The sequence below is a fragment of the Gasterosteus aculeatus genome, chromosome 16, assembly GCF_964276395.1.
Source record: "Gasterosteus aculeatus chromosome 16, fGasAcu3.hap1.1, whole genome shotgun sequence".
In the NCBI taxonomy this organism is placed as follows: domain Eukaryota; kingdom Metazoa; phylum Chordata; class Actinopteri; order Perciformes; family Gasterosteidae; genus Gasterosteus; species Gasterosteus aculeatus.
In genome coordinates this window covers 9,538,906-9,566,747 of record NC_135704.1, presented here as the reverse complement: position 1 = coordinate 9,566,747, position 27,842 = coordinate 9,538,906, and the positions used below count along the sequence as shown (strand labels likewise).

The 27,842-nt window shown below is 46.1% G+C and overlaps 1 protein-coding gene across 10 annotated transcripts; it reads right to left on the bottom strand.

Annotated features, from left to right (window-relative positions):
* Positions 1-27,842, bottom strand: mid1 (midline 1). Of its 10 annotated transcripts, none has more exons than XM_040201157.2 (11): positions 27,706-27,842; positions 9,373-10,085; positions 7,920-7,982; positions 4,989-5,084; positions 4,390-4,497; positions 3,367-3,515; positions 3,143-3,270; positions 2,273-2,416; positions 1,767-1,928; positions 1,479-1,686; positions 1-989 (listed from the first exon to the last, which is right to left on the bottom strand). In XM_040201157.2, exons 2-11 carry the CDS (start codon positions 10,027-10,029, stop codon positions 641-643), a joined length of 2,064 nt encoding a protein of 687 aa, XP_040057091.2. In that variant the 5' UTR covers positions 10,030-10,085; positions 27,706-27,842; the 3' UTR covers positions 1-640. The 10 variants fall into 10 exon arrangements, with proteins under 10 accessions (XP_040057091.2, XP_040057092.2, XP_040057090.2 ...); XM_040201158.2 differs by lacking the exon at positions 27,706-27,842 and adding an exon at positions 18,728-18,900; XM_040201156.2 differs by lacking the exon at positions 27,706-27,842 and adding an exon at positions 16,261-16,448.

Genomic DNA, 27,842 nt, shown 5'->3' with positions numbered 1-27,842 from the left:
TTCAAATGAAGTCAATTTTATTACAGCTTGTCAAAGGCAATCTTAAATGGGAATGTCGGGTGGAATGATCCCATAATGATAAACTGCACACATTTACAGATAATAAATATTTAAAAATGACTTAATTGACTGATTTCACTTTGGGCGAAAACTTTGTCTGATCTATTTAGTGCTTTTTCTTATGGGAGAATGATGAAGAAACATTTGCATTATGATACAAGTGGCTTAGTATGTTATAGTGACAACTCCTCAAAGTGCTATAATTTCAAAAAATCTTTCAAAATTGTTCCATTGAAAATAGCCAATAATACAAACCCTACAGAATCTTTAAAGACAGAGTCCATTTGCCACTTTCAGATTCATAATCAAACAGGAATGGAACAACAAGTTAGAAACTAGATCTGAAATAAAAACAATCTGCTGCCTATGTGAAAATGAATTACAAACTGTAAGCAACCCCTTAGAACCATCCAACAGCGTAATGTACATACATGTGCAAAGAAATACATCTACGGGTGATTTCCTATTAATTTGAACGCAGGCTTGGCTGGGAATGTTCAGCCAGGCTATTTGACTTTTTTTGTCCTTGTTTGTCAACATGTGTCTGGTTGGTTTTTGGGTACACAAAGAAGCGGTTTGGTCAGTTGTTGTAGTCTGTGCCCTCCAAGTGATCTGGTATGGGCAGTCCGGTAAGAACTGTCAAACACCTGTTCCACACATTGAACACCGGGCACACTGGCTGAGCGAAGTCGATTTCGAATGTGTGCAAGTGCTGAGCGGCAACGGCGTCGTAGAAGGACAGCGATCCGGCGTCATAGTCCAACAGCACTCCAAGACGACGCAGGTGGGGTGAGGGCTCGATGGGCATCTCCTTGCTGTTGTGACGCACCACCCACGAGTTGTTGCATCGAGACAGAACCCAGGAGGCAGAGTTTTTGCCAACCCACTCATGTTTTGGCGCTGACTTGTATGCAATGCCCACTGCGAACCTGCATGCCCAAAGAGAAGAAAAAAAAAAAAAAAAGGTCATAAATTACCTAAACATTTCCAGCATCGGAACCCAACCTGTTATCAATAAAATATGCTCGGGGTTCTGTGAGGCTGCGCTTCTGCACAGCAGCGCTTTGAGCTCAATGCATGCCTGCATCAGGCTCACAACAGCATTGTTAGCATGCTGCTGTGGAGCAGAAATAATACTTACTTCGTCTTAGTTTGGTGTGTTGGCATAGTAGCTATATAGTAACTAATTAACATAAAAAAGCAGAGACTGATCATAGTATTATTATTTTTGTAGATATATTGGTAGATTTTGACTCTAAAGTTGAAAGACTGTCCTACTTCATTACATTATTCATGTCCATTTTCACAATTTTCCTTAGATTAGTTGTCAAGATATTTCACTCAAAACCACAAACAACAGCTAAGGCCAGAGGACCAATGTCAGTACAAAGTGTCTGTAAACGAGTAAATGATTTCACCATGAGCTTCCTCCAATCAGAGCTTCCCAGTAATGGCGGCCGCTGTCGATGTAGACGTTCCCTGTGACACCGTAGCTGCTGTGGCTGGTGAAGCGGTCCTGACTGTGGTTCTTCTTGGAGGACGTCTCGTCCCTCTCCACCGTCAGGTTGTCGTGGGACACCCTCAGCTTCCGGTGAGCTGACTTTGGGTCCAACTTGAATGGTTGACCTTGAAGAAAGGAGGAGCAACGCTACTTTCTATGCATTCAAATTCTCATGAGCTATCATTGGGATTCTCTCTTGACATACTGTTGGTCTTGAGTTTCCCTGGTTCACTGCTGCGGTGTCCAGCCTGGTTTATGGCCCTCACAATGAAAATGTACTTGGTGCCACACTGGAGCCCGTGGACAGTGTAGCAATTCTGCTTGATGTTTGGTACAATCATCCAGCTGTCAGCAGAGTTGCACAGACCTGCAGCCCAGACACACAGAGGGTCACTGACAAAGAACAAACCAATCGGAAAATCCCCTAAATATTGAGTTAGAGCCTCATTCAATGCAACACTGCAGTGCAATTTTATACAGTCTTATAATCTACTGTTTTTGACTCATCAAATGTAGTCCGTTTGCAACTCATCCAAGTGTGCTTGAGCACTGATGCAGATGAGAATACATTGCTGATGACCTTGTTAGAGCAATCAATTCAACAGTCCACTGCTCATTTTAACAGCGAGATAATATTGAGCTTATGATGCGTATCTTGATGCAAATCCAGACTGACTCCAGATATTCTAGACAATATAAAAGTAGACTTACTGACAACATTGGATTGGCTAGTGAAGATGGCGTACTGAAGTTCATATGATACAACAGAGAATTCATCATCTGATGTCCAGTGAACCGTGATTGTGTCGTATGAAGCTGTACATAATTCCTCACGGATTGTGGGTGGATTTGGTGCTGCAAAATCACAAAAAAAAAGACAAATGTATTTGTGAGAAAGCTGAATGGATTCTATTCTCTACACAACATGAAAAAACTCCCGTTTTGATGAGCCTATCCATTCGTACTGTGTTATACTGACAAGTGTAATTAAACTAGCGTATAGTTCTCCCAGCTATGACAGCTAACAGCCCCCATGCAGGGATAAATGATGGTGCATAACGGGTGCAGAGCACAAACAATCAAACCCATTTCACTCAGTAGAAAAGTGGCCTTTTTTATTTCTCTTGCTAAAACACACGTAGTTGTAATGTAAAGGTCCTGCTTTCATCCCTGCCGCAGGCTTTTAATTGTATGAATCTATAATTTTAGGCAGAGGTGGAAAAATGATGATACTAATATGGGATGTTAAATATAGACAAAAATCGCAAGATAAAATTATTTGAATCGACAATTATTAAAAACATTTATACGTATTTATTTGTTTTGTTTTGGATTATTAATTTAAGATTGGTATGGAATCAGTACTGGGTATCAGCCAAACCCCCAAAGGCCAGGTATTTGTATTCGGCCTAAAAAAGGTCAGTTTATCAGTGCATCCCTAATTACAGAATAAAAGATTTTTTTTAATTGCATGGATCAAACATGTCCAGCAAAATAATTTCATTTCAAGAATTACAAAGTGAAACACTATCCAGCAGCTACTGTGACACCTCTTTTCTGGCAGTATGAGACCACACTCACCTGTGAGGTAATCCAAGCTTTCTAGCATTTTTTTCTCCCTCGTGAAGTCCAAAGCAAAAGTATCAAAGGTATCATTCAGGTTCATTTCTGGTAACAGGATTTGAGAGGAGGCCGTTGCCATGGAGACTCTGTAATGAGGATATTATGATAATAGACGGTGATGTTTTTTGTACGCCATGTAGGTATGGGTAAGCTGACAGCGTTGGGTACCTTGGTTTCCTCACCTCTCACATGTGCTTTTAGCCGTTTGGAGGAAGCGAGCGTGGTCCGTCTCCTTCAGAGTCTGGTCAGCCTGAGTGATGAGGGAGGATGACCTCTCAATACACTGCTTGCAGCTGGCAATCTGCTGGGCTAGTTTCCTCATCCGTATAGACTAGAACGAAAAAGGAAAAGGAAGGAAATGTTGATGATGGAAAGCTTGGTAAATGACCAACAGATTGGATTTTACTGCACCGATTAGAACATCCAACTGGGGAATATCTGATTTACACCTTTGATTTTCAACTTGCTTAATATCCACAAGCCTGTGTGCTTCAACATGTTCTACGAGCAACACCGGCACGAGAGGTGTATTCATGACACTGCCATGGTAACCAAAACCTTTCCATCCTGAACCTGTGTCATATTGGCTCAGTGGTTGAACGCCTAAGTAGAATCTGACATGAGGCACGGGGTGAGGAAGGAAGGAGTCCCCCCCTCAGTGGGCTATCACAGGAAGCAGGGCTGATCTTACGCTGCCACTGGCACAGCATGCCACTGCCTCTCTGATGGCATTTTACATTGGAAAAGGAAGGGAAATGATTCAAGGCACAGAATACGCTCATTAAATGCATTAACGCTGTGCCAAAAGCAATACAGCGCTCAGGGCTGATGCTGAAGACAAATTACAGCGATTTATGTATATATAGTATCTATTTTATTTGACCATTTAGTTGATTTCCTTTGGTGACCATGAAAATGTAACTTCATCTCCAGACACACGAGTCCATATAAAATGCAATGAAGATAAATACAGCAAAACTAAATACAAGGAAAGACATAATGACATTTGTTCCAGCGTTTCCAAAAGACTGTTTGAAGTTAACCCGAGGGGTGAAAGCAACGTGACACAGGAAACCATCTCTCTCTCCTCTCTGAGCTGTCTCCGGTTGTAGGCTGTGGGTCGGCATGTGGGGAGGTGGGAAGTTATCAACACGTGCAAGGTGAGAAACTGGCAAAAACAGTTCATCGGGAACCCAAGAAGTTACCTTTCCCTCCTTTATCTTGGTTGCTATGACTAGTCTCCGCTGCTGTATGATTGTAATCAGCAGGTCACACTCCTCCAGCAGCTTGTTTTCCTGTTTTGAAGCATTTATCTAGACAGGACAGAAGCACAGATGAAAGACCGTGTGCGTTGTGGGAACAGTTTTGTAATTCATTTGATTTGATAATATGTTTTGCTGCAGTACATAAGGTTTATTTGATTAAACATCTAAATACATTATACAGGAGAATGATAGGAAAAAAACACATTGGAGGATAATTATGGGTTCTATTGTTGGGCAAACAGAGCAGCAGCCCACCGTGTTCATGGTTTTTCTTTTTATCCCAATCAGCCCTAACAATGAACACAACAAGCCTTTTGAAGGTTCACGCAATAAATACTTTTTCTGTTTATTTTCTGTCGATTTGCAGCAAATTGGATGCATGTTATATATATTATTGATCCATAAGCTAAAGAGCAATTCATCTTGTTGACATGACAAAAAGCCACTCTCAGATACAGTAATTCTTCACTGTGTTAATAATTCAATGAACAGAAGCAATGAGGCCGCACCTGAAAGTCGAACAGATAAACAACCCTCACCTCCACATGTTGGCAGGTTTGGATGAGTTTCCCCATAAGACTTTCCAACTCACTGGTCCTCTTGATTAGACTGCTGAGGTTGGAATCCAAAGCTTGCTGTAAAACAAAATTGAAAATGAGTATTTCTTTACTCACTGGCCACCTCATCAGACCGTAAGTGGCTGAACACCACTCGGGGGAGAGCTAACGGGAACACGAGCAGCGTATCCATCTGGGAAGCAGTGGGCACGGGAGAGGACACACGAGGCTGCCACTGGACACGGCCGGCCCCCCGCTCGGGGGTTGCGATCTTGTAGATCTTGTAGGGCCGCGGTCCTCCCTGTGTGCCAGAGATCCCGCCGGACCGCCTGCTGAGGCCGCGGAGCTTAGCGGAGCATCTGCCAGCGATTTGGACCAAACTAAACCCCGGCTGTGTTAATCACTGACTCAGATCAAAGGCTTATGTTTCACATGTAATCTCTTACTGTAATTGGGAGGCATTGGGACTGTGTGCTGTAGTAGTACAAAGCATCTTCTGATGGTGAGAAACTTTTCTTCTGAAACAGAAGATTAATGTGTAATTGTATTGGGCTGTCAATGAATACTGTTTAAAGGTTTACAGTTTACTATTTAAAAGGAATAGTGTGGTTTCACCAAAAGTTTTGATATACACATAAACACAAATAAACAGAAACTAAATTAAGTAAGAAACATACATTTATAATCGATAAAGACAGAAGCATAGAAAATAATTTTGTATTGCTGAAACTAGTGTTGGCAGTCTTGTTCAGCCCAATGTTGCTTTTCCAATAAAAGTAATGATCTTCAACACGTTTCACAAATCAAGACTATATAATTGTGCATTGTGCCTGATTTACCTTGATCAAAGACAAAAATACTGAAAAAAGTCTGAAGAAGAGAACAAACATTTCAGAGAGGCATGTCAAAAAGTTTGCAGTGAGTCGACCTCTTTCAGCTTGGACTCCTCACATTGTGATTTTATAAGGCGGGTGCGTCACCATGTACTGAAATAGCCGGAGCTTTATTTCACCGCTCCGAATGTGATTTATTCATGTGGTAGAGAAGATGATGAAAGCCTTTACAGATGCTGAACTGAAGGTACAGGTGGGTGAACGGAAACTTTTCAAATGGATGCAGGAAACATAACATATTATTCAAACCAATGTTGAATATAGCAAGACGCAGACGGTAAAAAGCTCTGCCCCAACAATGCTGTTGTCTGAATAGGACGAAAAAACAACGTGAAGCCAAATAGAGGCCGAGCAAAAGAAAAATACAGGAAGAGCGAGAGAGACTGAATTTCTACTTCTCACTGTGCTTCCCTTGCAACATCAATACTCTTATTCGTGTTTAGACATCTCTCTCCCTGAGTAATTTAAAGCTGATGAGAGGAAAGAACGGCAGCTTCCGTTTATATGGGAATGCTTCTGGTCCCACACCTTTGCTTTGGCCCGTCTCTCTTCCTTCCTCTCAAAGTGCTGTCAGGTCACCGACAGGACTTTGAGTTTTATCCTGTGTCAACATTAGAAATTCTATCCATTGTCAGAGTTTGTCACTTCATCCTGTGAACGCCACGGGCCCCGTTACATATCTGTGGTTTTCACTTTGTTGGGGGGCTTTTTAGACATCCTATTAATCAGGAACACACATTATAGTGTGTAAATACACACATGCATCACCAAATACAGTATTTTCTTATGCATAGTATGTTCATTAAATAAAACATTGAATATGGTTATAGACATTATTGATCCAAACAAATCTCAATATATTGATTTACATTCTCAAGTGCCTCTTGAAAGTAATAAAATGTCATATGGCTGCTTCAGTTTTAGTCTCCCGTTGTGTTTGATGTAATGCCTTACTCACAGAACCACTGTTACACTGTGTTCAACCTGCGCTTTACTCCATCAAGCCTAAATGTCCCTGTGGTGAGGCCAATTATGTAGAGACCTGTCACTGTGGATAAAAGGAGTTCCAAACTTGCTTAGGTGGCGGTGTGTCACCTTTTGAAAAGTCAAGCATGTTAAAATAGTTTGAAACATCTTTGCTTTTTAATACATGTTTTTTAAAACATTCTATGAAGTGGAATTAATGTTCTGTTATTGCAATTTAATTTTCATTAAAAAAATGTCAATTCTCCATTTCCCCTGCTGGAACGTAGCCAACTGGTCATGCAAGCATATATATATAAATATACTGTATACATGTAAGGTACAGTGTGTGATGGATTGATAACATAATGTCAGATCTGGATTGTGTCGCACAGTGCTAAAAGCAGACTGAAATAATTACTGCATTTTGAATGCTTGCACACATAAACACACTTGCCAATGTCACAACATCCCATTGTGTGTGAATTTCGGAGAAATCCAAGGCCCTGAGGCTTTCTAAACGTGTGTTTAGAAAAACCAGCAACTATACACAAGCTCAGCTGCGCTCCACCTGGGTCTTGCCCTGCGTGCCACGATAAAAAAAAAACATTTCTCTCTATGATGGGAATTGCTGTTTCCTCTTCTGTCACTTGAGGCTTGTAACAAATGCATCTCAGTGCATGTAAAACAAGGTCAAGCGGGCGAAAACACGAGCAACAATATGGATACAATTTTTCTTATTGGCGAACTGAAATCACGCAACTTAGGATATAACAGAAGAGAAACAGAACACAGCTGGTAAGTCTTTATGAAGATAAACACTAAAGGACTATTCTCCAATACTGGATAATAAAAAACAAAACAAAAAAAGATGCTAAAATTGTCTGAAAAATTACCTCTTAGGCTATTTTACTCTCTGGCTGACCAGTTCTGAGCAATTCTGTTTATTTTCAAGGACTAAACCCTTTAATAGCAACATTGTTTTGTTTTTTGTTTTTTTTCCTCAATGAGAAAATACCACCCCTGTGTGTGCAATTAAAGAAATGATGCTGATCACCTGGTCGGCCTCCTGGTGTGAATGCCCACGGCCCACCACACAGAGAAAGCGGCCAGACGATTTCTGCACAATGACAGCACGATCAAACAAAGGAGACAGGTTAAGACTGGTCCTCTGACCTACATCTCTCCAAAACGTGTTGCAAAAGATTGCTTGCACCCCGGTGAGACTGTGACCAAGCACGGTGAGAGAGAGGAGCAGGCACACAAAAGCGTTCAGAGATTCTGTGTCATGCATGCTGTGAGCGTTTGAGAAAACAAAGCAGACCCTCACGTTTACTTCATGCCGTGGATGCCATGCGATGTTCAGGATACGCTTATGGTTGAGCTGAGACACAACGTGAAGGAGCAGAAGACGTTTCTCATGATAAATGTTCAGATGATTTGAGAGTTTGCGTTGCTACGTAGGTCAGGTCAACGTTGCCGCATTAATGCGTCCCTGCATTGTTGTGTTGTTGCGGACTGTGAAATGATCCACTGAGGTCACTGGAGACGTGATAGAGACCAACATTGCATAAGGGAAGCACTGACCCGCTAAGCTGAATCCTTAGTCTTATGACAAAAGCTGATTCACGCATAATGGAAGGAAAGCCAAGCCACCTCTTTATTTGCTCCAGCTAACAGCATCTCCTCATGCCTTATTGATATCGGCCCATCTGCTGGAAGTGAGCACTTCCACTTAACCCAAAAACTGTGAAAGCATTCTCCTGCACTGGGTGCCAGTATATTCATGACACGTCGAGATAGAGAGACCAGCTTGAACCAACTACATTTAGTCGTTTTTGCAGGCAATAATCTATATTTTTGCACTATAAACAAATTCTCAAGCTCATTTTGATTATATAAATCTTTGAAAACAAGATAGTTTTCTAAAGCAACCGCCAAGGTTTCTTGAACAGAATTAATAGTGTCTTTGTCGGGAACAATGGTTATTGCGCTTACGATTATTGGCAGCAGACGGACGATTTAATCCCAAATAAACTCCTTATTCATGTTTGTTATGAGGGACTGTGGCCCCCATTGCAATGGTGTGGCTCATTTACAGTATGTATTTTTGGACAGAAAGTTAAGGCACAAATGAATGTTATACAACACACAGACTTGATAAAACACAATTATCTCATTGTATTTTAGGGGTTATTTAAAGAAAAAAATTAAATATTAAATGTAGCAAGAAATTTCCCCGGAATGGGGAGCGGATCCAAAATGAAACGAGCAACTGAAACTGTTAAAAAAGCGGTGGTTCAATAAGCTGCAGTGAGAAAAACGAAGGACCAATGTTTCATGTCATCCTCCTTTTTTCTTTTTTCTACCCATTATGAGATGAAACAAGATTTTGAGAAAATACACAAATCACATTCGAACACAGTGGGACCACAACTGGTAGGTAAGAGTTTTCCTCAGTGCATCACCGTTCCACAAGCATTCCCCCAACTCTCCAGCTCATTTCTCACCTTGAGTTTGTCGAACCGGTCGCCGAGGGCGGCGACGTGGTGGTCCCGGTGTCGGCCGACCAGCTTGCACAGCGCGCAGATCAACTGCTCGTCCGTCACACAGTACATGTTGACCTTCTCGTCCTCGTGCTCCAGGCACATGAGCCCCCGCGGGTGGGAGTCCGGCACGGGCTCGATCAGACGGTGGCCCGTGAAGGGCTTCTTGTTGGGGTGGGTGGCCTTGAGACACTCGTCGCAGTAGGACACCTCGCAGGTGACGCAGGTCTTCACGGCGTCCTGAGGGGGATCCTGCTCGCAGAACTGACACTGCACCCGGTCGCCGGGACAAGTCATGGCTTCGCTGTTCCGGGCGCGCCGAGTCTCGTTAGGAGAATTAGGTCCGCTCAGAGAAGCTTTCTGGTAGCGGTCAATGATGTTCTGCAATGTGACGTTGCGTTTGAGTCCCTCTAGGCCCCTCTGGTTGAGGGCGATGACATAGCGACAGGTTGGGCACTGGAAGGCGCTGATGGATTGAATCGGCTCGCTGGGCGTGCAGTGTGAGACCAGAATGCGATGGGCACAGTTGAAACAAAGGCTGTGAGCACAGGGCAAGAGCAGCGGGTCCTCGAAGAGCTCCAGACAGATTGGGCAGGTCAGTTCCGACTCCAGCGTTTCCATCTTCAGGCAGAACAAAGGGAGGCCGTCAGCGAAATCCAGGGAAGCTGATCAGCTGTCTGTAAAGGTGACACGGATTGATGGTGTTAGGTATGAAAAGAGATAAACTGATTATTTATTGGTTTGGCAGACATTGCCTTTGGCTTCAGGGAGTTGTAACCAGCATTTGTCACTATTTACGGGGATTCTTTACACTGACTAACCAGGGAAATAATCCCTGCTTAGGTTGAAATGGCGCTTTACTTGTGAAAAAAAGGGAATAAAAGAAGACATGCATGTTCTGTCACTATGTACTTAGTAATTTAATAATTTAACCAGAGTTATTCATCCCTTGTTTGAGTTCATTCGATTTCCATTGCAAATTGAATAGGAACATATAAATATAAATACTGCCGTGTGAAAATATTTGTAAGAGATATCTAAATAGGAAAATTAAGCAAATTGGAAATGTATACCAAGCAAACCAAAGGAATCCAAGTGGAAAAACCTTTGCCTGCATTTTATACACGGATTGTCTATCTGGGTGAACAACTTTGAGAATGCAGCGCGGGCTCATTTCAATTTGGCACAGGAGCAGTTTAGCCAGCTCCATGTGTTCCTCTCTTTACTGTAGTGTGTAGGCCAGCAGGCCAGTGAGGACTGACAGCTCAGCCAAGCAGAAGTCCATTGGCCTGCTTGCTGATGGCTGGGGCTCCACACCATCACAGACACTGAGCCTTTGTTCCAGGCCAGTCAGACACCCCAGCTGCGAGTGGACACACTGTGCTCACAGCGTCCATCTACCTCCACTCATTATGTGTGAAGAAGGCAAAAGCTCATTATCAGAGCAGCCGTGCACAAGTAGCCTTTTGAAGTTGAGAGGATACTGCAAGCTAGAGACCAGTTTTTTCTTTTCTTTCTCATTCTATTGAAATCTTCACAGAAATGTAGCTATCTGACTGCATTGTGCCAGACAAGAGGCGATTGTTGCACTTGTCTCGAGTGACTGTGACGCAGACAAAGCCAACGTGGGTATCTGGTTATCGCAGGGGATCAAACACAACCTGTCTATGCAAATCCTTCAGTCTTTAAAAACACATGCAAAATATCAGCTATTTTATAACTAACAATAACAAAAACAAGTTTAAAAACACCGCTTTCAGTTAATAACCCTTAACATGCACTTATATGTAGAAGTAGCCTAAAACCAAACTATATGGCGTAACCGAACTACATCAAACTACAAAACGACGTGTCCAACATTTTTGCCATTTGTTCTAGATATTTTACTTGAATCCACAACAAAAGCCGGCTACGATCCAGTAGTAACTGTACTCGCCAAACAGGTCCAGTTGTTACTTCTGCCAGGCTGCCTTTATTCCAAAATGACTGAAGGGCTTTGTATTACAAACACAATGCATGAACGCCAATTCTCTGAAGTCCTCGCCTGTGGTACGAAATACCATAAGTCACAAAGAGCCTGTAAAACAACACTGAATGGCCCAGAGTCACTGCAAACTGCATCACAGCCCCGAGTACACCACGCACTGCTGAAAGCTCTCCCATTCATGCAACGTTTACTTTACCCACCGATGGATTTCGCCCAACTTTGCAATGTCGAGACATTTCTGCTGAAGGAGGAAAACTTCTGTCCTAAATCAAGAAAGCGTACTCGTGACAACACATGCACCAGCAATAAGCCCCGGCATGCCGTGGAGATGGGAATCCAGATGACAGGCGTCTTTTACGGCCCCAGTAGTCCTGCTGCAGAGCTGTCATTAAGCCAGAGATTGAGCAAGAGGTGGGAAGCACAACAGGAAAAGTTGCCCGACAATTCCAGGAAAGCCAGCTCCACCTACAGCTGGAGCGCTGGCCAGTACTGGAAGAAGAGAGAGAGAGAGGGAGAGAGAGAGAGAGAACAACAGCAAGGGTAGAGAGAGGGGGAGAGAGAGAGAGAGAGAGAGAGAGAGAGGAGGTGGGATGGGGGGGGGATCAGAGAAGAGCAGAGACACAGGAGCCATGCCCTCACAGGTAGTGTCCCCTCAGCCCTGCCCTTTCAGGAATTCAAAGCGTTGGGACCAGTTTCGGGCCCCCCCCGCCCCCCCTGCCCCCCCCTCCCTTCCCGTCTGACCGTCCCTCTACTTTCAGCAGCACAATGCGGTAGGTTGGAATTTTCTTGGCTGCGCCACCGGGGGACTTGGAGAGCCGAGAGACACACTTATCTGCAAACGTGGATCAGAGGTCTGAGAGTTGATGTGGATTTTACATCACAGTTGCTTGCGTCTGTAACAAGCGTCGTTAGAGCCACAATTATAAAAAGTAAATGCAAAGCTACGTCTATTTTACAAAACCTCCATTCACCATCCTGACAGCGGCAGTTGAAAGTCACTGCACCTCCACTCTGACAGCTGCAAATGAAGACGGCGAAACATCATCTGCTGCGAGCAACTCGCTCCCAGTTGGCCCTCATGTGGGAATCACCGATGTGCCATCTGCTTGTACCATGTGCCTCTATTTCACGGCACCTCCCCACGGCGCTCCATTCGAACTCTCCTCATTCAGAAAGGAGTCCCCCGAGCGGCTACCCTCTCTCAGAGACTCACACGCACTGTAAATACTGAAACCACCCGACGGGTGTGAGCTGCATCGCTTGGGAGACGCACACGGGAATGTAACAGGCACTCCCTGACGATCCAAAACACAAATACACAACAGGCTATGCAATGCACAGGATCACACATGGACAAGTCTCTAATGGATCGTTCAAAAACATGCTCTTAACTGTGTGAGGAAATTGAGCATCCACTTTTTTATTTGATTAAGAAGTAACGGCTCATTTAGAGATGAAACAATTACATCGTCTCAGATAGGAAGACAATTTCCTGCTCAAGCACTTTGTAATCCTTTTGGTTACGGTCTTTTATCACCTTTAATCATGGCTCCGAACCACGTACTCAGCCACTGAGAGACTGTGATTGCTCTTTGTCTTCTTTCCGGGGGCAGACACCTAACATATTTATCTGTAATCCTGTCTCCACGGCGTGGCTGTGACCAATGTGCGGCCTGTTGCTGCTCCCCAAAGCAGCCGGCTCAGCAGCGGCCCACTCAGGCCAAACGTGACGTTCGGCTGCGAAAGCACAAGCCAGCCGATGACAAAAGACAAATCTACCTGATCTGCGGCGGCACACATTACTGAGAAGGGCTGCATGAAGACCGGCCCTGACCGACGCCCATTTGTTAATAGATATTTAAAGGATTGTGGAGTTAATTAACACAATATTTAGCCTGCTATACGTTTAGAGCTTGTGTGTCAAAAAGGACAATGTGTGCACTCATGTAATAGTGTCATTTTAGCGGACATGAAGTTGTTAGGAAAGTAGCAGAAGACTCTGAAATCAACTTTCCATTAAGAGGCTCCAACTTCCACCCCGAGCGAACAGGATGTTTAATAATGAAGCTCCAGGAAATGACCCGAAAAAAAAAATCCATAGTGTAGTTAATGAGTTTCACACAGACCTCTGTCTGGGGCTGCAGTAGAGGTCTAAAGGTCGTTAAAGTTATTTTTATTTCTCGGTGCCCCTGTACTGTCTGAGCTGAGCAGGTCACCTCGGTCAGCCTGGCAAGTTGCATCAAGCTCTCATTTCCTCCCGCCGGCTTTGGCAGGTGGCACGGCTGGAAAACACCGCATCCTTCCCACAACCACAGGAACTTCACAGAAATGGGACTTTCCGAGCAAAGCCGCTCGTTAAGAGTCCGCCGAGAACAAACGTCTCCCCGGGCCCGAAACTACCGAGAGGAAGAAGAAGTTCGCCTGCATCCAATCGCAACAAATCAGTTCTCAGGATGTTGTGTGCGTCTTGTGTGTCGGTAAGCGATTTGTAAACGGTGCACAGCCAGGGAGGATGTTTGACTGTAAGACACTCAAAGAGTGACACCAAGTGGCGGATTTAAAATAATACAGAAAACAGGGTGATCTGTCTTATCTTGACATTCAAAAAACGTAGTGACATTTGTCACCATAATAATAAAGAAAAGTCCAATTATATCCTACTGTGTTAATCTACTGTATTGCACAAGCGAACTAGTTAAAGCAACAATAACAAGAATGAGAGTTTTTCATATTCACAGAATTCCACCTCCCCTACTGTTAAAAACGGCTTTTGTTTAAAAAAAGTGTGTTTCCATGGGGACACCCGGATATACACGTGTCACACTGGAGATCAAAGGCAGCCACTCTGGTGGGAAGATGTCTAACACTCCTCCTCACAGGAACAAGATGAGTTACTAATTAATAAGGGAAACAGCAGCGGTCCTGTCTTACTCTCCAATGGCTTCGTGTAAAAGGACTCCAATGCATGTAGGCCGGTCACAAACTCTTCTATGTAGGTCTATGAATTTTTTTAAAAATTCTACAAAGCCTTCCGCGCATCGCTGCTTTGAGACGGGAAACTTACTTCAGCTGCTCCCACTCTCATTGACGCTTTTGAATCACAAAATTCCCCCTCGGCCTATTCACTTAGTCATCTTATCCCTCAAGTATTATCACAGTTCAAAACGCGAAAGAAAACTGTGAACACAACAAAGCCAGAGAAGCTCAGCAGAGCTCTGCCTTGAGGCTTGGAAACACGTGATGACTCACTGCTTTGGGAGCAAAACACACACAGGAGCTGAGAATGACCTTCTAACTTACCCGCCACATGATTACATCCAGGTGAGGAAAGAGCCACCTTTAAAGTCAGTCTGTGTGGGTATTTGCGCCTCTGCAAAAGCCGATCCGGCCAAAGGGAACTGAGCTATGACTCGTACCTCCTATTGTCTGTGAGGTTCTGACCCTCCGAGCGGCTCCTCACTGTGAAACCAGAAGGAGGATTGAAACTTTCCAGCCTCTCCTCTCCCCAAGTTCTGTACCTATCCCATCTACACAGTGGGATGCAAATTGTTGCACTGCCCAATCACATGAGAGGGGGCGGGGCTTCTGCTGGTTTCGGTCTCTCCCTGGAGGCTCCATCAGAATCATGGAGTGTTGCCATAACTCTTTTTTTTAAATTTTTTTATCATCCTCAACTAAACAACATCTACGTAGCTGAAGCTGCACACTACCAAAACACCCGTCAGTGCATCGATAACACGCTCTCTCTGGATTTATGCTCCAGGCAAGATTCCATGAGGCCAAAAGAAGCATTGCGTAAGTAAACACGGGAATCAATGATGATCCGACCCTCAAGGAAAGAGAGTGACGCACAGTGCGCAGGCTAACATGGATGAATGAAGACATATTAACTTTGCCACAAAGCAGCCGTGCTCTGCTGCCAGGCTGTCATGCTCGTTGGCCCAGATGGTGATCTAACGTTTAGTTAGGAATCTACATTCAGCAAGCCTTGTTAATCAGAGCGATTACACGCGCCGTTTTGTGTCAGAATGTCAGAACAGTCACAGAAGTGGAAACCGGATTTTATTGTGGTTGCGACAGTTGGCTTAGGTAGCGTTGAAAGTTGCCTCGGATATGCGGCATCTGTCCAAAGCTCTTTGGCTATTTGGGGAAAAATGTAGCCAACACAAGCGTGTGCTGGCTGACGCGACTGGCATCCAAAAAGCTGATTTCATGAAGTTTGATCAGATTCTAAGCAGTGGATTTCATCCCACGTTCACTGTTTATACAGGAGGTTTGAGGTATTTAGTTTCAGGCCCTTACCTCAAACGACCTTGTCAGCAGCATCAAGTCTGTTTTTCCAACAATGTCTTTGGGTAAAGCAAACGTTATGTTATATTGTAAAACCACAGCACATAAGGCATGGACAGATTTGGATAAGAAGTAACCCAACGCCGCTGCCAGGGCTCCTTGTGTTTCGGGTTAGTTTGCAGGGTTCAACGTATGAAAAGAAATGTGAGAGCAATGGAAACCGGTTGGATTTGAATGTATGTGAAGCCAACAAAAAACTTAAGAGTAACAAATCTATTAATTAATTATCTTGATAATCGCATGAGACAATTACAATGAAAAGATTACGCCAGTGTGTACGAAATGTGCAGTGAAGCCTTGAATATAATTTCATTCAGCTGCAGAGAAGATTAATTAGAAAAATGGCCGTAGCTGCAAAACTAGATCTAGATCTTGTAAATCTAGGAAGAATTTCATACATATTAAAGCATGCATATTAACACACCAAAACTTACTCAAATCCTAACTTAAAAGTCTAAAAGAGACCCAGACGGGACTAGTAAAGTCCTCAATTAGAAGTACAGATGGTCTCTTACCTCGCAGTCTGTAAGTCAGTCAACCAGAATACTCCAAAGTCCGGATGGCAGATGAATGCAGAAATAAATCCTTGGAAGAGATTTTCTAAAAACACCGGCTTTCCTCAGAAGCCTCCCTTTAGCTGCTACTTCCTGCCGGCGTTCTGCTGCTGTGTCTGCCTCCCTGCTATCTCTGAAATTCTCTTCACACAACCTCCTCTTCTCTAATCCTCTCTGAAGGAAGCCAAACGGCTCCGAACGGTTCAACCAGGCGCCGACTTCTCTGGCTTTTCCCCTCTTTGTTTTTTCTGTTTGTTGGCTGGGATCATTAACTTAGTCCCATGAGAACATAAGGAGGTAAATAACCCCCTCCTTCCTGTGGGAGGCTGTCAATCACAACTGATGATGAGGTGAGGGTGAGGGCGGGGGGTGCTTTTGGCAGCCAAGGACGACACTCCTGATTGGTCACTGGGGAACAGAGGTGCGCTGCATGACAAATGGGTGCTCCGGGATGGATGGGCCGTGTGGAGATGCTCAGCTGAGGTCACACGCACATTTATAATAGACTATTAGGCGGCTCCCTCATTTACATTTCATTCAAGAGAAAGCAAAGCTATTTAAATGAGTCCGTAATCAAAGCTGACATCGGCAAAACGTCTATTTGACTTGAAAATGTAAATTTATGTGGCGCACAGTCTACATGAGAAGTTACAAGATCTTTAAATGACTCTTTGGTACAATCTAGATTCTCAGTGGGGAAGACTGGGAGGGAAGCAAAAAGCTCCGGTTGCTATGGCGGTTCGGCAAGAGCAACGATGCATCTTGGCGCTGGAGCCAAATGCCACTCTAATCTTTTCACTGGCAAACCTTCAGCTCTCTTCACAGCCTGTTTGTTCCTCGGTCAAGCCCTCCGCTGTCTGTCACTCTCTAGCTCCTTCCAGCTTCCCATTTACACGTCTGCCGCATTTCGTAGGGAAAAGAAATGTGTGAGGACACTGTTAGCGGGGAAACAATACCTGAGAAGGGTCACCCGGCTCCCAGTGACCACGACTAAACTCTTGAGGCTTACGAGCAAGGAGAGACAATGGACAACTTAAGCGTGACTTCCACTCATTCTGCACGCATTACCCACACACTAATGGATTTGTAAACAGCACAGCACGCACGCAAAACAAATCTAAAATATTCTCACATTCATCATCTGTATGCCACTCCTCCAGGAATCGGCGACAGAAAATCCATGCCAGAGCGTTATTGCCACGGCCCAAGTCCACGCGTTGAAAGTGACTTTGTAATAACGACTCTGCCTCCTCCTTCTCTCGCACTAACGTTAATTTCAGTGAGAATGAATTGCCATAAAACTCATGACATTTGCATGGACCGTGGAGTCAGACTGACATTTGAGGCCGGTGCAGTTTAAAGGTGAAAACGGTTTTACCCCTCCAGGGTCAATTCAAAGCCACGCCCCTTTTCTGGACTTCAATTGACGTAAAGTGGAATTATGTCTGTTTCTGCTTCTACCATTTCAAAAATGAATGAGCGGTTAAAGTAACTGTTCTCTCTTCAACCGCTGCAAACCCAATCTGACCGTTGATCCAGGCTAACATACACAGGTTCTGTGGCTTCCAGTCTGGAAAACGGGAGAAAGACTTTTATTTTTTTGTATTCATGTACCCCCTGGGCCATTTAACTACCGCAAATAAAAATACATATATTTTTGTCATATACATATGAACTGAATTTCAACACTCAGCCTCAGCATAAAATATAATTCGAAGCCATACTTCAAATTCAGTCCAGAGGTTAGTAAATTAAAAATAACAATTGTTTATATATTTGTAAAGTAACAGTTAACATTGCAAAGTTATAATTCTAGAAAAAATGACTTCCAGAAAATATGCTGAATTATACAGTACATGAAATTCCCTTATCAATGAGTAACAGCACAGTCAAAATAATTATTCAAAGCAAATGAATATTCATCCTCACTAAATAAGGCCATTTGCTGCCTGAGGCACTTCTCTTGGTGGCAGTTGCCACATCAAGACGTATTAATCAGACAAAAACCTGAATAGTGCCAGAAACCCCATCCTGAATGAGCAGATAAGAAGTTCAAACAAAATAGGCGGTGAAATTTGTTACATAAACTTTGATGGGTTACAAAGAAACAGGGCTTCTCTAAGGGAGGGCAGCAGACCTTTGTAGGGGGTTGTAGTTTACATCATGATGTAAGAAGGTTCCCCTTGGGTGCTCATCCACTAGCAAGCAAGTGAAAACTCATTTTGCACTTAACAAAGGAACCCTGAATTCTCAAAACATCAAAATCTGCCCTAAACTGAAAAGAAAACCCAAGGAAGCCATTTTATACTCTTATCAAAGTCATATTTAATCAGCAGGAAGAAGATGGACAAAAAAAAAACATTACTCCCTAAAGCAAATCCTCACAACTTTTATGCAATCACACCAGAAGGCAGTTAGCCTTACTCACGTGTTTTTGTTTTGTCCAGTGTGATCCTCTAAAACACAGCAAGAAGATGCATCTCCCACTGGCAGCTCAGCGTTGCAGTTCAGCAGCACATGTGCGAAAGACTAAACAAAACATACAGTAGCATCCTGGCTCCGCTCTCTCCACAATCCCTCCCTCACGGCTAGAGATCCCCACCCTGCCTCCCCACCCAGCCACAGCCCCAGCCGCGTGCTCACGTGAGCGTAAAGCATGCCCAGGAAGCGTCACTTCCACGGGGTCATTTCATGGATATTGTCTCCATTAATGCATGGTTCCATCAAGTAACCCCCTCCCTCCTTCCGTCCTATCCAGGGTGGAGCTCTTGCCTCCGGCTCCCCCCTCCCCTCTCGGAAAAAAAAGACAAAGATGTAGCGACCGGAGAGACAAAAGGAGGGGTGCGTGAACCTTGGGGAGACCATTTTGATGAGTTTCCGACTACGCAACCGGGCCGCGAACAGATGGGATCGGTCTCCAGGGCTCTGCTGCATGGCTGCATTCAATACACAGCCCCATGCACCGTCACAATAAACGTTGCACTCTGCTGCTCACTAAACGGTGCTCATCGGATCATGGACGGCATACAAACTCTAAACAGAATCAAGCCCTCAGAGGCCATTGAAGCGTGCGCCTGGTTGAGTTAGCACTTGCTTCGGCGTCAACGTTGTCTTTTTGAACGTGGATTCAAGCATCAAGGACTGTTTTCTGGTACGGGACAAAACAGCCACCCCTCCTTTCGCCAGTGAGCAATAAGATAAAAAACATAGCCTGTCCTCAGCATGGCAAAGGTTCAACATTTAATTGCTTTCATCCCCAAGGCATACTGCCCATTACTAAGCAACACACGATCAATCCAAACACAAAGCAAATATATGAACACGTTACTACAAAGCTAATTATTGTGTATTAATGTATTGTATAGTGTATTTATCTTTCACTTTCAACAAAAGTGTAATTTTGTGCAATTTAAGATAGAAGTCCCCCCTCCCACCCCTCCTTTTAATTATTAATAACAATCGTCACACAGCTGTGTGTAGGTGTAGGCTTTGGCAGATATGCTTTTGGCACATCTGCTGTGCACATCACCCCAGTGGACGTCTACGTGCATTAACTGTCTACTCTGCAGGATCAGCAGGCAGAACCTATAGGGCTGTTTCAGGCAGTGACCTGGAATTGATTGATTCATTTCCTCTGAGTGTGCTGCGCCGGTTTTATTTGTGTCCCTGATTTTGACAATCAAATGTCCATGTACTTTTCCTCTCTATTAAGGTGTGGTAAAGATAAAAACAAGATGTGAACTTAACTGGCATTTATTTAGTGTAACCGGGAAGCACCTTTTTACGTTAACATTTTTTTAAAGAACATATCAATTTTGCAATAGCTGAAAGGGAGGTCTTCTTGAGGAGCAATGACAAGCTGTGGGAACTGTTTAACATCAGCGTTTTGGGAAGATTTTGGAGAGAGAAGAAAGAAAAAAAAGACAAAAGAAAACAATAATCATAAAAAACTGTTATACAACAAAATACATGTATTTTCTTACTGAAATTAAACCGTGGAGGAGTTTTGGGGGGAAAGTATAGCCATGTGGTATGTTTAGTCCACACCACAGCTTGTTGCCTGAAAGTCTCGGCCTTTATTTTTTTTTCTGAAAAAATGAATCCTTCTAAAAGGGTGTGGTGAATGCCTGCTGCATTCTGTAATTGCTTCCAGCTTCTGAGGGATCTAAAGTAGAAAACTAGTGTCACGTCTTTATCGAGAATATTTCCCTCCACAACACCAAAGCCATCTCATCAGATTTGGCTGTAAGTAAAGCACTCAATCACTCTCCCAACTGCTAACGCCACCCAAATACCAGCCCCCAAATAAAGAGCATTTAAAGCGCCACTTGCATTTAAAGACACAACTGATCTCCCAAATAGGACGTATGAAGCTTTACTGGCTGTTCCTCCGTCCTGCTGTCAGACACCGCTCACTCACTAAGAAGTGCTGCAGGAGGACTGAACATCTGGGTGGGCTGTCTTCATGTGCCCGAGGAGTCTGTCCGAGCTCAAAGGCTGAGGCCCAGCTGTTAGAAATCTGTGTGTTCTGTGGGGTTGTTTTCAAAAACACTGTGTAACTTAGGATAAGACTCTTTTGACAGAGTTGTCACAGTTATCGCCATCACTGATAACCGCCAGTGCTAAACGCGCACCGATACAAGAGGCCCGTCTCTGCGGTCGGACGGGTCAGTTTTCTGCTGCGAGCCCTGTCTCGCAGTGCCTCGACTATCCTCACTTCACATGTCAGAGACGCATTCCTGCAAGACAGCCCAGGACACATTCCTCAATCTGGGCCTGTGACGCACATTCCCTGGAGTTTGCAACGGATTAACATTTACTGTTCCCACGGCGGTATCAGTGATATCAGTATATTCTTGAGCTGTATGATGACTACACACACACACACACACACACACACTCATTTAGCTCATTTCAATTCACACTCATTGGCCTTGACAATGAGAGTAAACCTGCTCTCTCCCTGTCACAACTAGCAGGGCTCACAGCTGCCGATGGAGACAATTCTGTTGACGCTGTGCACGAAGGCTGATGAATCGGAGCTTTGTAATAAGAGAGATCACCACACATTCAACGCACCCAAGGAAATGATAATACATTTAAAATGAAGTGACTTCCTCATCCAGTTTGTGACATAATAAAGTATGGTTGAGCAATAATGATTCAATACCGTGGCACGAAAGCCAAGAAGAGAATGCTCAACTTTGGGTCTCTTAAAGCAGAGGGAAGGAGGGCGGTTGGGAACAATAGCAGAACCAGATGCTTGCAGGAGGAAAAGTACTGAAAACCGAAACGAATTTGCCAGAGTTCCCTATCCACAGTTATTTGGCACATTTTGCTCTCTTAGAACAGCATGGAATTGCTTTAGCTCTTGCCAAAGCAAGAGCCAGACGGATAATGCTTCTCATTGAAAATATTTTTGTGGAAAATACAAAAACATGACAAATCTTTTTTCTGTGTACAAGAAAAATTCCATTTTTTGCAGGTTCAATACTTTTCCAGGATATGTTTCAGAAGGAAGCCAATATGAGTATATTAAAGTGTCAGCAGATGTGATGCATGTGCACACATGACTGAACTTGTTATTGCAACATTTCCGGCTCACCTCTAAATTAAAATTCTCACTGACAAACACAGAAAGTACAGTGCTTCTTCTCATTATGTTGCATATGTGTCTCTAATACATTCCTGACTGCCGTCTGCAGTGTGTTGGATCACATGCAGCAGAAACAAAACGTGTGGGGATCGATCTGTAATCTATTTCAGGAGATTTTGTCACGGTTACTGATACCGGAGTACGGGAGAACCCAAATGCACGACTCGTACACGATGGACAAGACAGGAGGGTTTTAATCAAGGTTCAGGCAGGGTCAAAACCGGGAGATCCGTCAGGAGGCAAACAAGTCCAGAGGGGCAGGCAGGTAATCCGTAGACGAGGACAGGCAGGGTCAGAATCAGGAGGGCACACAGACAGGCAGACAAATCCAAAACGGGGCAGGCAGGTAAATCGGGGTCGAGGAACAGACGAGGTCGGAATCGAGAAAAACAGGATGGCTTCGGGAAACGCTGGAAAACTTGGTAGAACACACAAGACAATCTGGCAGTGAGCAACAGAATGTGACTGGCTTAAATAGTGAGTGACTGACGAGGGAAGGCACCACAGGTGAGGGTGAGGAGAACCAGGTGCAGGAAATCAGGTGACGAGGTGGGAGGATCTGAAATGACAGGAGAGTTAGTGAACATGCAGTGGAGATGAATAGACTATGATGTGAACACCCAGTGAAGATGAAAAATAAACTATGATGTGGACGTATGTGTGACAGAACTCCCCCCTCTAGGGACGGCTCTCGACGTCCCACTGGGCTGGTCCGGGTGTGCTCTGTGGAAGTCCCTGATCAGGGAAGGGTCTAGTATGTGGCGTGACGGGACCCACAAGCGCTCCTCTGGGCCGTATCCCTCCCAATCCACCAGATACTGCAGCCCCCTACCCCGTCGACGAGACTTGAGTAGGCGCCGGACCGTGTAAGTTGGGCCCCCGTCAATGAGCTGGGGGGGCGGAGGGGGTCTGGAGGAGGGTTGAAGTGGACTCTCCAGGACAGGTTTTAGCCTGGAGACATGAAAGGTGGGGTGGACCTTCATGGCCCGCGGCAACTGGAGTCTGACTGCTGCAGGGTTGACGACCCTGGAGACTGGAAAGGGACCCACAAATCGAGCCGCCAACTTCTTGGACTCCACTCTGAGTGGAAGGTCCCGGGCGGACAACCAGACACGTTGTCCCGGGACGTAGCAGGGTGCCGGGGTGCGACGTCTATTAGCCGACCGTTGATACCGGTCCGAGGTACGCAGGAGCGTGGAGCGGGCTTGCTTCCAGGTGCGCCGACACCGCTGAATGAACGCCTGGACAGAAGGGACGCTTGCCTCCAGTTCCTGCTCCGGAAACAGCGGAGGTTGGTATCCTCTAGAACATTGGAAAGGTGAGAGCCCGGTAGCCGAACTGGGGAGTGTGTTGTGGGCATACTCGACCCATAGGAGTTGCTGGGACCAAGAGCGGGGGTTGCGGGAAGAGATGCAGCGTAGAGAAGTCTCCATCTCCTGGTTCATCCGCTCTGCCTGACCGTTGGACTGTGGGTGAAATCCAGACGATAAGCTGACTGTGGCCCCCAGTAGCCTGCAAAACTCAGACCAAAAATGAGAAGTGAATTGTGGCCCCCGATCGGAGACCACATCGACGGGCAGACCATGCAGGCGGAACACCTTCTGTAATAGCAATTCTGCTGTCTCTTTAGCAGAAGGCAGCTTAGGTAGAGGGATGAGTTGAGCAGACTTGGAGAAGCGATCAATTACCGTTAGAATAACTGTGTTACCGTCAGATGGGGGTAGGCCGGTTACAAAATCCAAGGCAATGTGGGACCAGGGACGATGAGGGATGGGCAGGGGGTGAAGAAGGCCGGATGGAGCCTTGTGAGAGGGCTTATGCTGAGCGCAGATAATGCAGGCACTGACGAATTCTCTAGCGTCCTTCTCCATGGTGGGCCACCAAAACCGTTGTTTCAGCAGAGCTAGCGTGCGGATCACTCCCGGGTGACAAGCCAGGCGGGAAGAGTGACCCCACTGCAGGACCTTTGAGCGCAGATTCGCTGGGACAAACAGAAGGTTATCGGGGCAGGCACTCGGTGCCGGTTGCGCTGTATGAGACTGTTTTACTTCCTCTTCCACCTCCCAGGCCACTGCCCCAACAACACATTCAGGGGGGAGAATGTTCTCCGGACTCTGAACGCAGCTCCTGGACTGGTACTGACGGGACAGGGCATCAGGTTTGGCATTCTTCGTGCCCGGCCGGTAAGTTAGAGTAAACTCGAAACGGTTAAAAAATAGAGCCCACCTTGCCTGTCTGGAGTTCAACCGCTTGGCAGAGCGAATGTACTCTAAGTTTTTGTGGTCAGTCCATACCATAAACGGCTGGTCAGCTCCCTCCAGCCAGTGTCTCCACTCCTCCAGTGCAAGCTTTACCGCCAATAACTCCCGATCCCCGATGTCATAGTTCCTCTCCGTGGCAGACAGTTTCCGGGAGAAGAAGGCGCATGGATGAACCTTCTGATCTGTAGACGACCGCTGCGAGAGAACTGCTCCTACACCGGTGTCCGACGCATCCACCTCCACCACAAACTGGCGAGCAGGGTCTGGGAAAACAAGGATAGGGGCAGAGGTAAAACGTGTTTTCAATTCCCCGAATGCCCTGGCCGCTACCGAGGTCCACTGAAAGGGCACTTGTGGGGAGGTTAGAGCGGTGAGAGGAGCAGCCACAGCACTGTAGTTCCGAATGAACCGCCGATAGAAATTGGCGAAGCCCAAAAAACGCTGCAGTTCTTTGCGGGTGGAGGGTTGGGGCCAGTCTGCCACCGCCCTGGTCTTCGCAGGGTCCATCTGAATATTGCCGGCTTTGATGACGAAGCCCAGAAAAGATACTTCCGAGGTGTGGAAACTGCATTTCTCTGCCTTAACGAAGAGGTGATTCTCAAGGAGTCTCTTGAGGACTTGCCGTACATGTATCACATGCTCCTGTGTAGACTTGGAAAAAATCAAAATATCGTCCAGATAGACAAAAACACAGACATTGAGCAGATCGCGGAGAACGTCGTTTACCAGCCCCTGGAAAACAGCTGGGGCATTAGTGAGGCCAAATGGCATGACCAAATATTCATAATGTCCACTGGGAGTGTTGAAGGCCGTCTTCCACTCATCCCCCTCTCTGATCCTGACCAAATGATACGCGTTGCGTAGATCTAGTTTGGAAAATACAGTTGCCCCTTGTAGCAACTCAAAAGCAGATGAGATGAGTGGAAGTGGATACCTGTTTTTGATGGTGATGTTATTGAGTCCCCGGTAATCAATACAAGGTCGCAGGGATCCGTCCTTCTTGCTCACAAAAAAGAACCCCGCGCCGGCCGGGGATGACGACGGTCTAATGAGACCGGCAGCCAAGGAGTCGCTGATGTACTTCTCCATAGTCCTAGTCTCAGGGGCCGACAGAGAGAATAGTCGCCCTCTTGGGGGCGAGGTGCCCGGAAGGAGGTCTATAGCACAATCGTACGGGCGGTGAGGCGGTAGTGAGGTGGCCCGAGCCTTGTTGAACACCTCCTTTACATCGTGGTAATCCTCGGGTACGCCCGTGAGATCTGGGGACTCAGGAGACACGGAGCGGCTAATGGCAGACGCCGGCTTTAAACAAACCGCGTGACAGTGAGGACTCCACCCAAATATAGTCCCAGTAGCCCAGTCAATGTGCGGATTATGCCTCCTAAGCCATGGAAACCCCAAAATGACTGGTTGTTGAGGTGCATGAAGTACATGAAAGGTGAGTGCTTCACTGTGGTTACCTGACATCTCCAAGCGCAGCGGGGTGGTTTGATGAGTCACCCTGCAGAGTAGCCGACCGTCCAACGCCGTGGCCCGGATGGGTCTTTCCAAAGCGATTTGCTCAATCCCCATCTTGAAGGCCAGGTCTTGGTCGAGGAGATTGGCGTCTGCACCCGAGTCAATCAGAACCGGAACAGTGTAGCTCTTATCCTGGAAAAACAACTGGGCATGGATTTGGGGTCGAGAGGGCATTTCTAATCTAACTTCCCGGCTCACCAGCGCCCTCTGGTTGACTGGTGAGCCCTGTCTTTTACTGGACAAGCGTTCACATAATGACCGCTTTGACCGCAGTACATGCATTGGTTGGCCTGCAGGCGGCGGTGCCTTTCAGCCGGAGCGAGTCGAGCCCGTCCCAGCTGCATTGCCTCTGGCCCCGCGATAGACTCAGAAGGTCCACCCTCGGTTGGTGCCCGTCGCGGTTCCGGCCACTGGCGCGGCGGTGATCCTGAAGCTGCGCAAGCGACCCTCTCTCTTCTCCGCTCCCGCAGACGGCCGTCGATCCGAATGGCGAGGGCGACCAGCTCGTCTAAACCAGCAGGGAGATCCCGAGCTGCCAATTCGTCCTTTACGCGGCTGGATAATCCGTGGTAGAAGGCATCGCGAAGCGAGGCTTGGTTCCAGTCACTCTCCGCTGCCATGGTGTGAAAGTCAATGGAATAGTCGGAAACGGATCGTATTCCCTGCTGCAGACCAAACAGTCCCCGGGCCGCCTCTCGTCCGGGAGTGGCATGGTCAAAAACCCTCTGCATCGCCTCGGAAAACGACGCGACGGAGGAACAGATAGAAGTCTGTTTAGCCCATTCGGCCGTTCCCCAATCCCTTGCTCTCCCTGTGAGCAAGGAAACAATGTACGCTACCCGGGACCTCTCGGTGGGAAACGCGGACGGCTGGAGCTCGAAGGCGAGCGAACACTGTACCAGGAACGGTCGACAGGAACCGGGAGCGCCGGAACAACGCTCGGGTGGAGGAAGACGTGCGTCGGACATTGGAGCGGAGGTGGGTGCTTGGGCAGCAGCGGGGGTGACGTCCGGAGTACGCGTCACCACGGCGAGGTTCCGCAGGTGGTCGCGGAGGGACTCCATGCTGCTCTCATGGCGGGCCGACATAGACTGCATGGCCTCAGCCATGAAGTGGAGCTGCTGCTCATGGCGCTGCAACATGTTGCTTGGATTCGGGGTTTCGGGCTCGGTACGTTCTTGGTCGGCTGGGTTCATGTTTGGCCAGATTGTACTGTCACGGTTACTGATACCGGAGTACGGGAGAACCCAAATGCACGACTCGTACACGATGGACAAGACAGGAGGGTTTTAATCAAGGTTCAGGCAGGGTCAAAACCGGGAGATCCGTCAGGAGGCAAACAAGTCCAGAGGGGCAGGCAGGTAATCCGTAGACGAGGACAGGCAGGGTCAGAATCAGGAGGGCACACAGACAGGCAGACAAATCCAAAACGGGGCAGGCAGGTAAATCGGGGTCGAGGAACAGACGAGGTCGGAATCGAGAAAAACAGGATGGCTTCGGGAAACGCTGGAAAACTTGGTAGAACACACAAGACAATCTGGCAGTGAGCAACAGAATGTGACTGGCTTAAATAGTGAGTGACTGACGAGGGAAGGCACCACAGGTGAGGGTGAGGAGAACCAGGTGCAGGAAATCAGGTGACGAGGTGGGAGGATCTGAAATGACAGGAGAGTTAGTGAACATGCAGTGGAGATGAATAGACTATGATGTGAACACCCAGTGAAGATGAAAAATAAACTATGATGTGGACGTATGTGTGACAGATTTAACAAAAGAACCACATACGTAAAGAGGGTAAGTCATTGCAGTCACCTCTATCAGACTCACAATCTCAAAGATAAAAGCAGTTCCCCCAAGTGACCCACTGCTGACGCTGAGACAACATATCTACTCTGAGCAACAAAAACTCAATTTACGACATAGTACTAACCTCCCTTAACCCGACGGCACTGTTTCTTTATCAGATCTTACCTGCGTCCCCATGGCTGCGGTGGTATGTGTCTCTCCTTGTGATTCAAACCCTGTGCTAATAGAGAGTACGGGCAGCTGGTTCTTCCCCTGAGGTAACACAGGCAGGAGAGGGGAGGTCGAAGGTGTTCTGTCTGTAC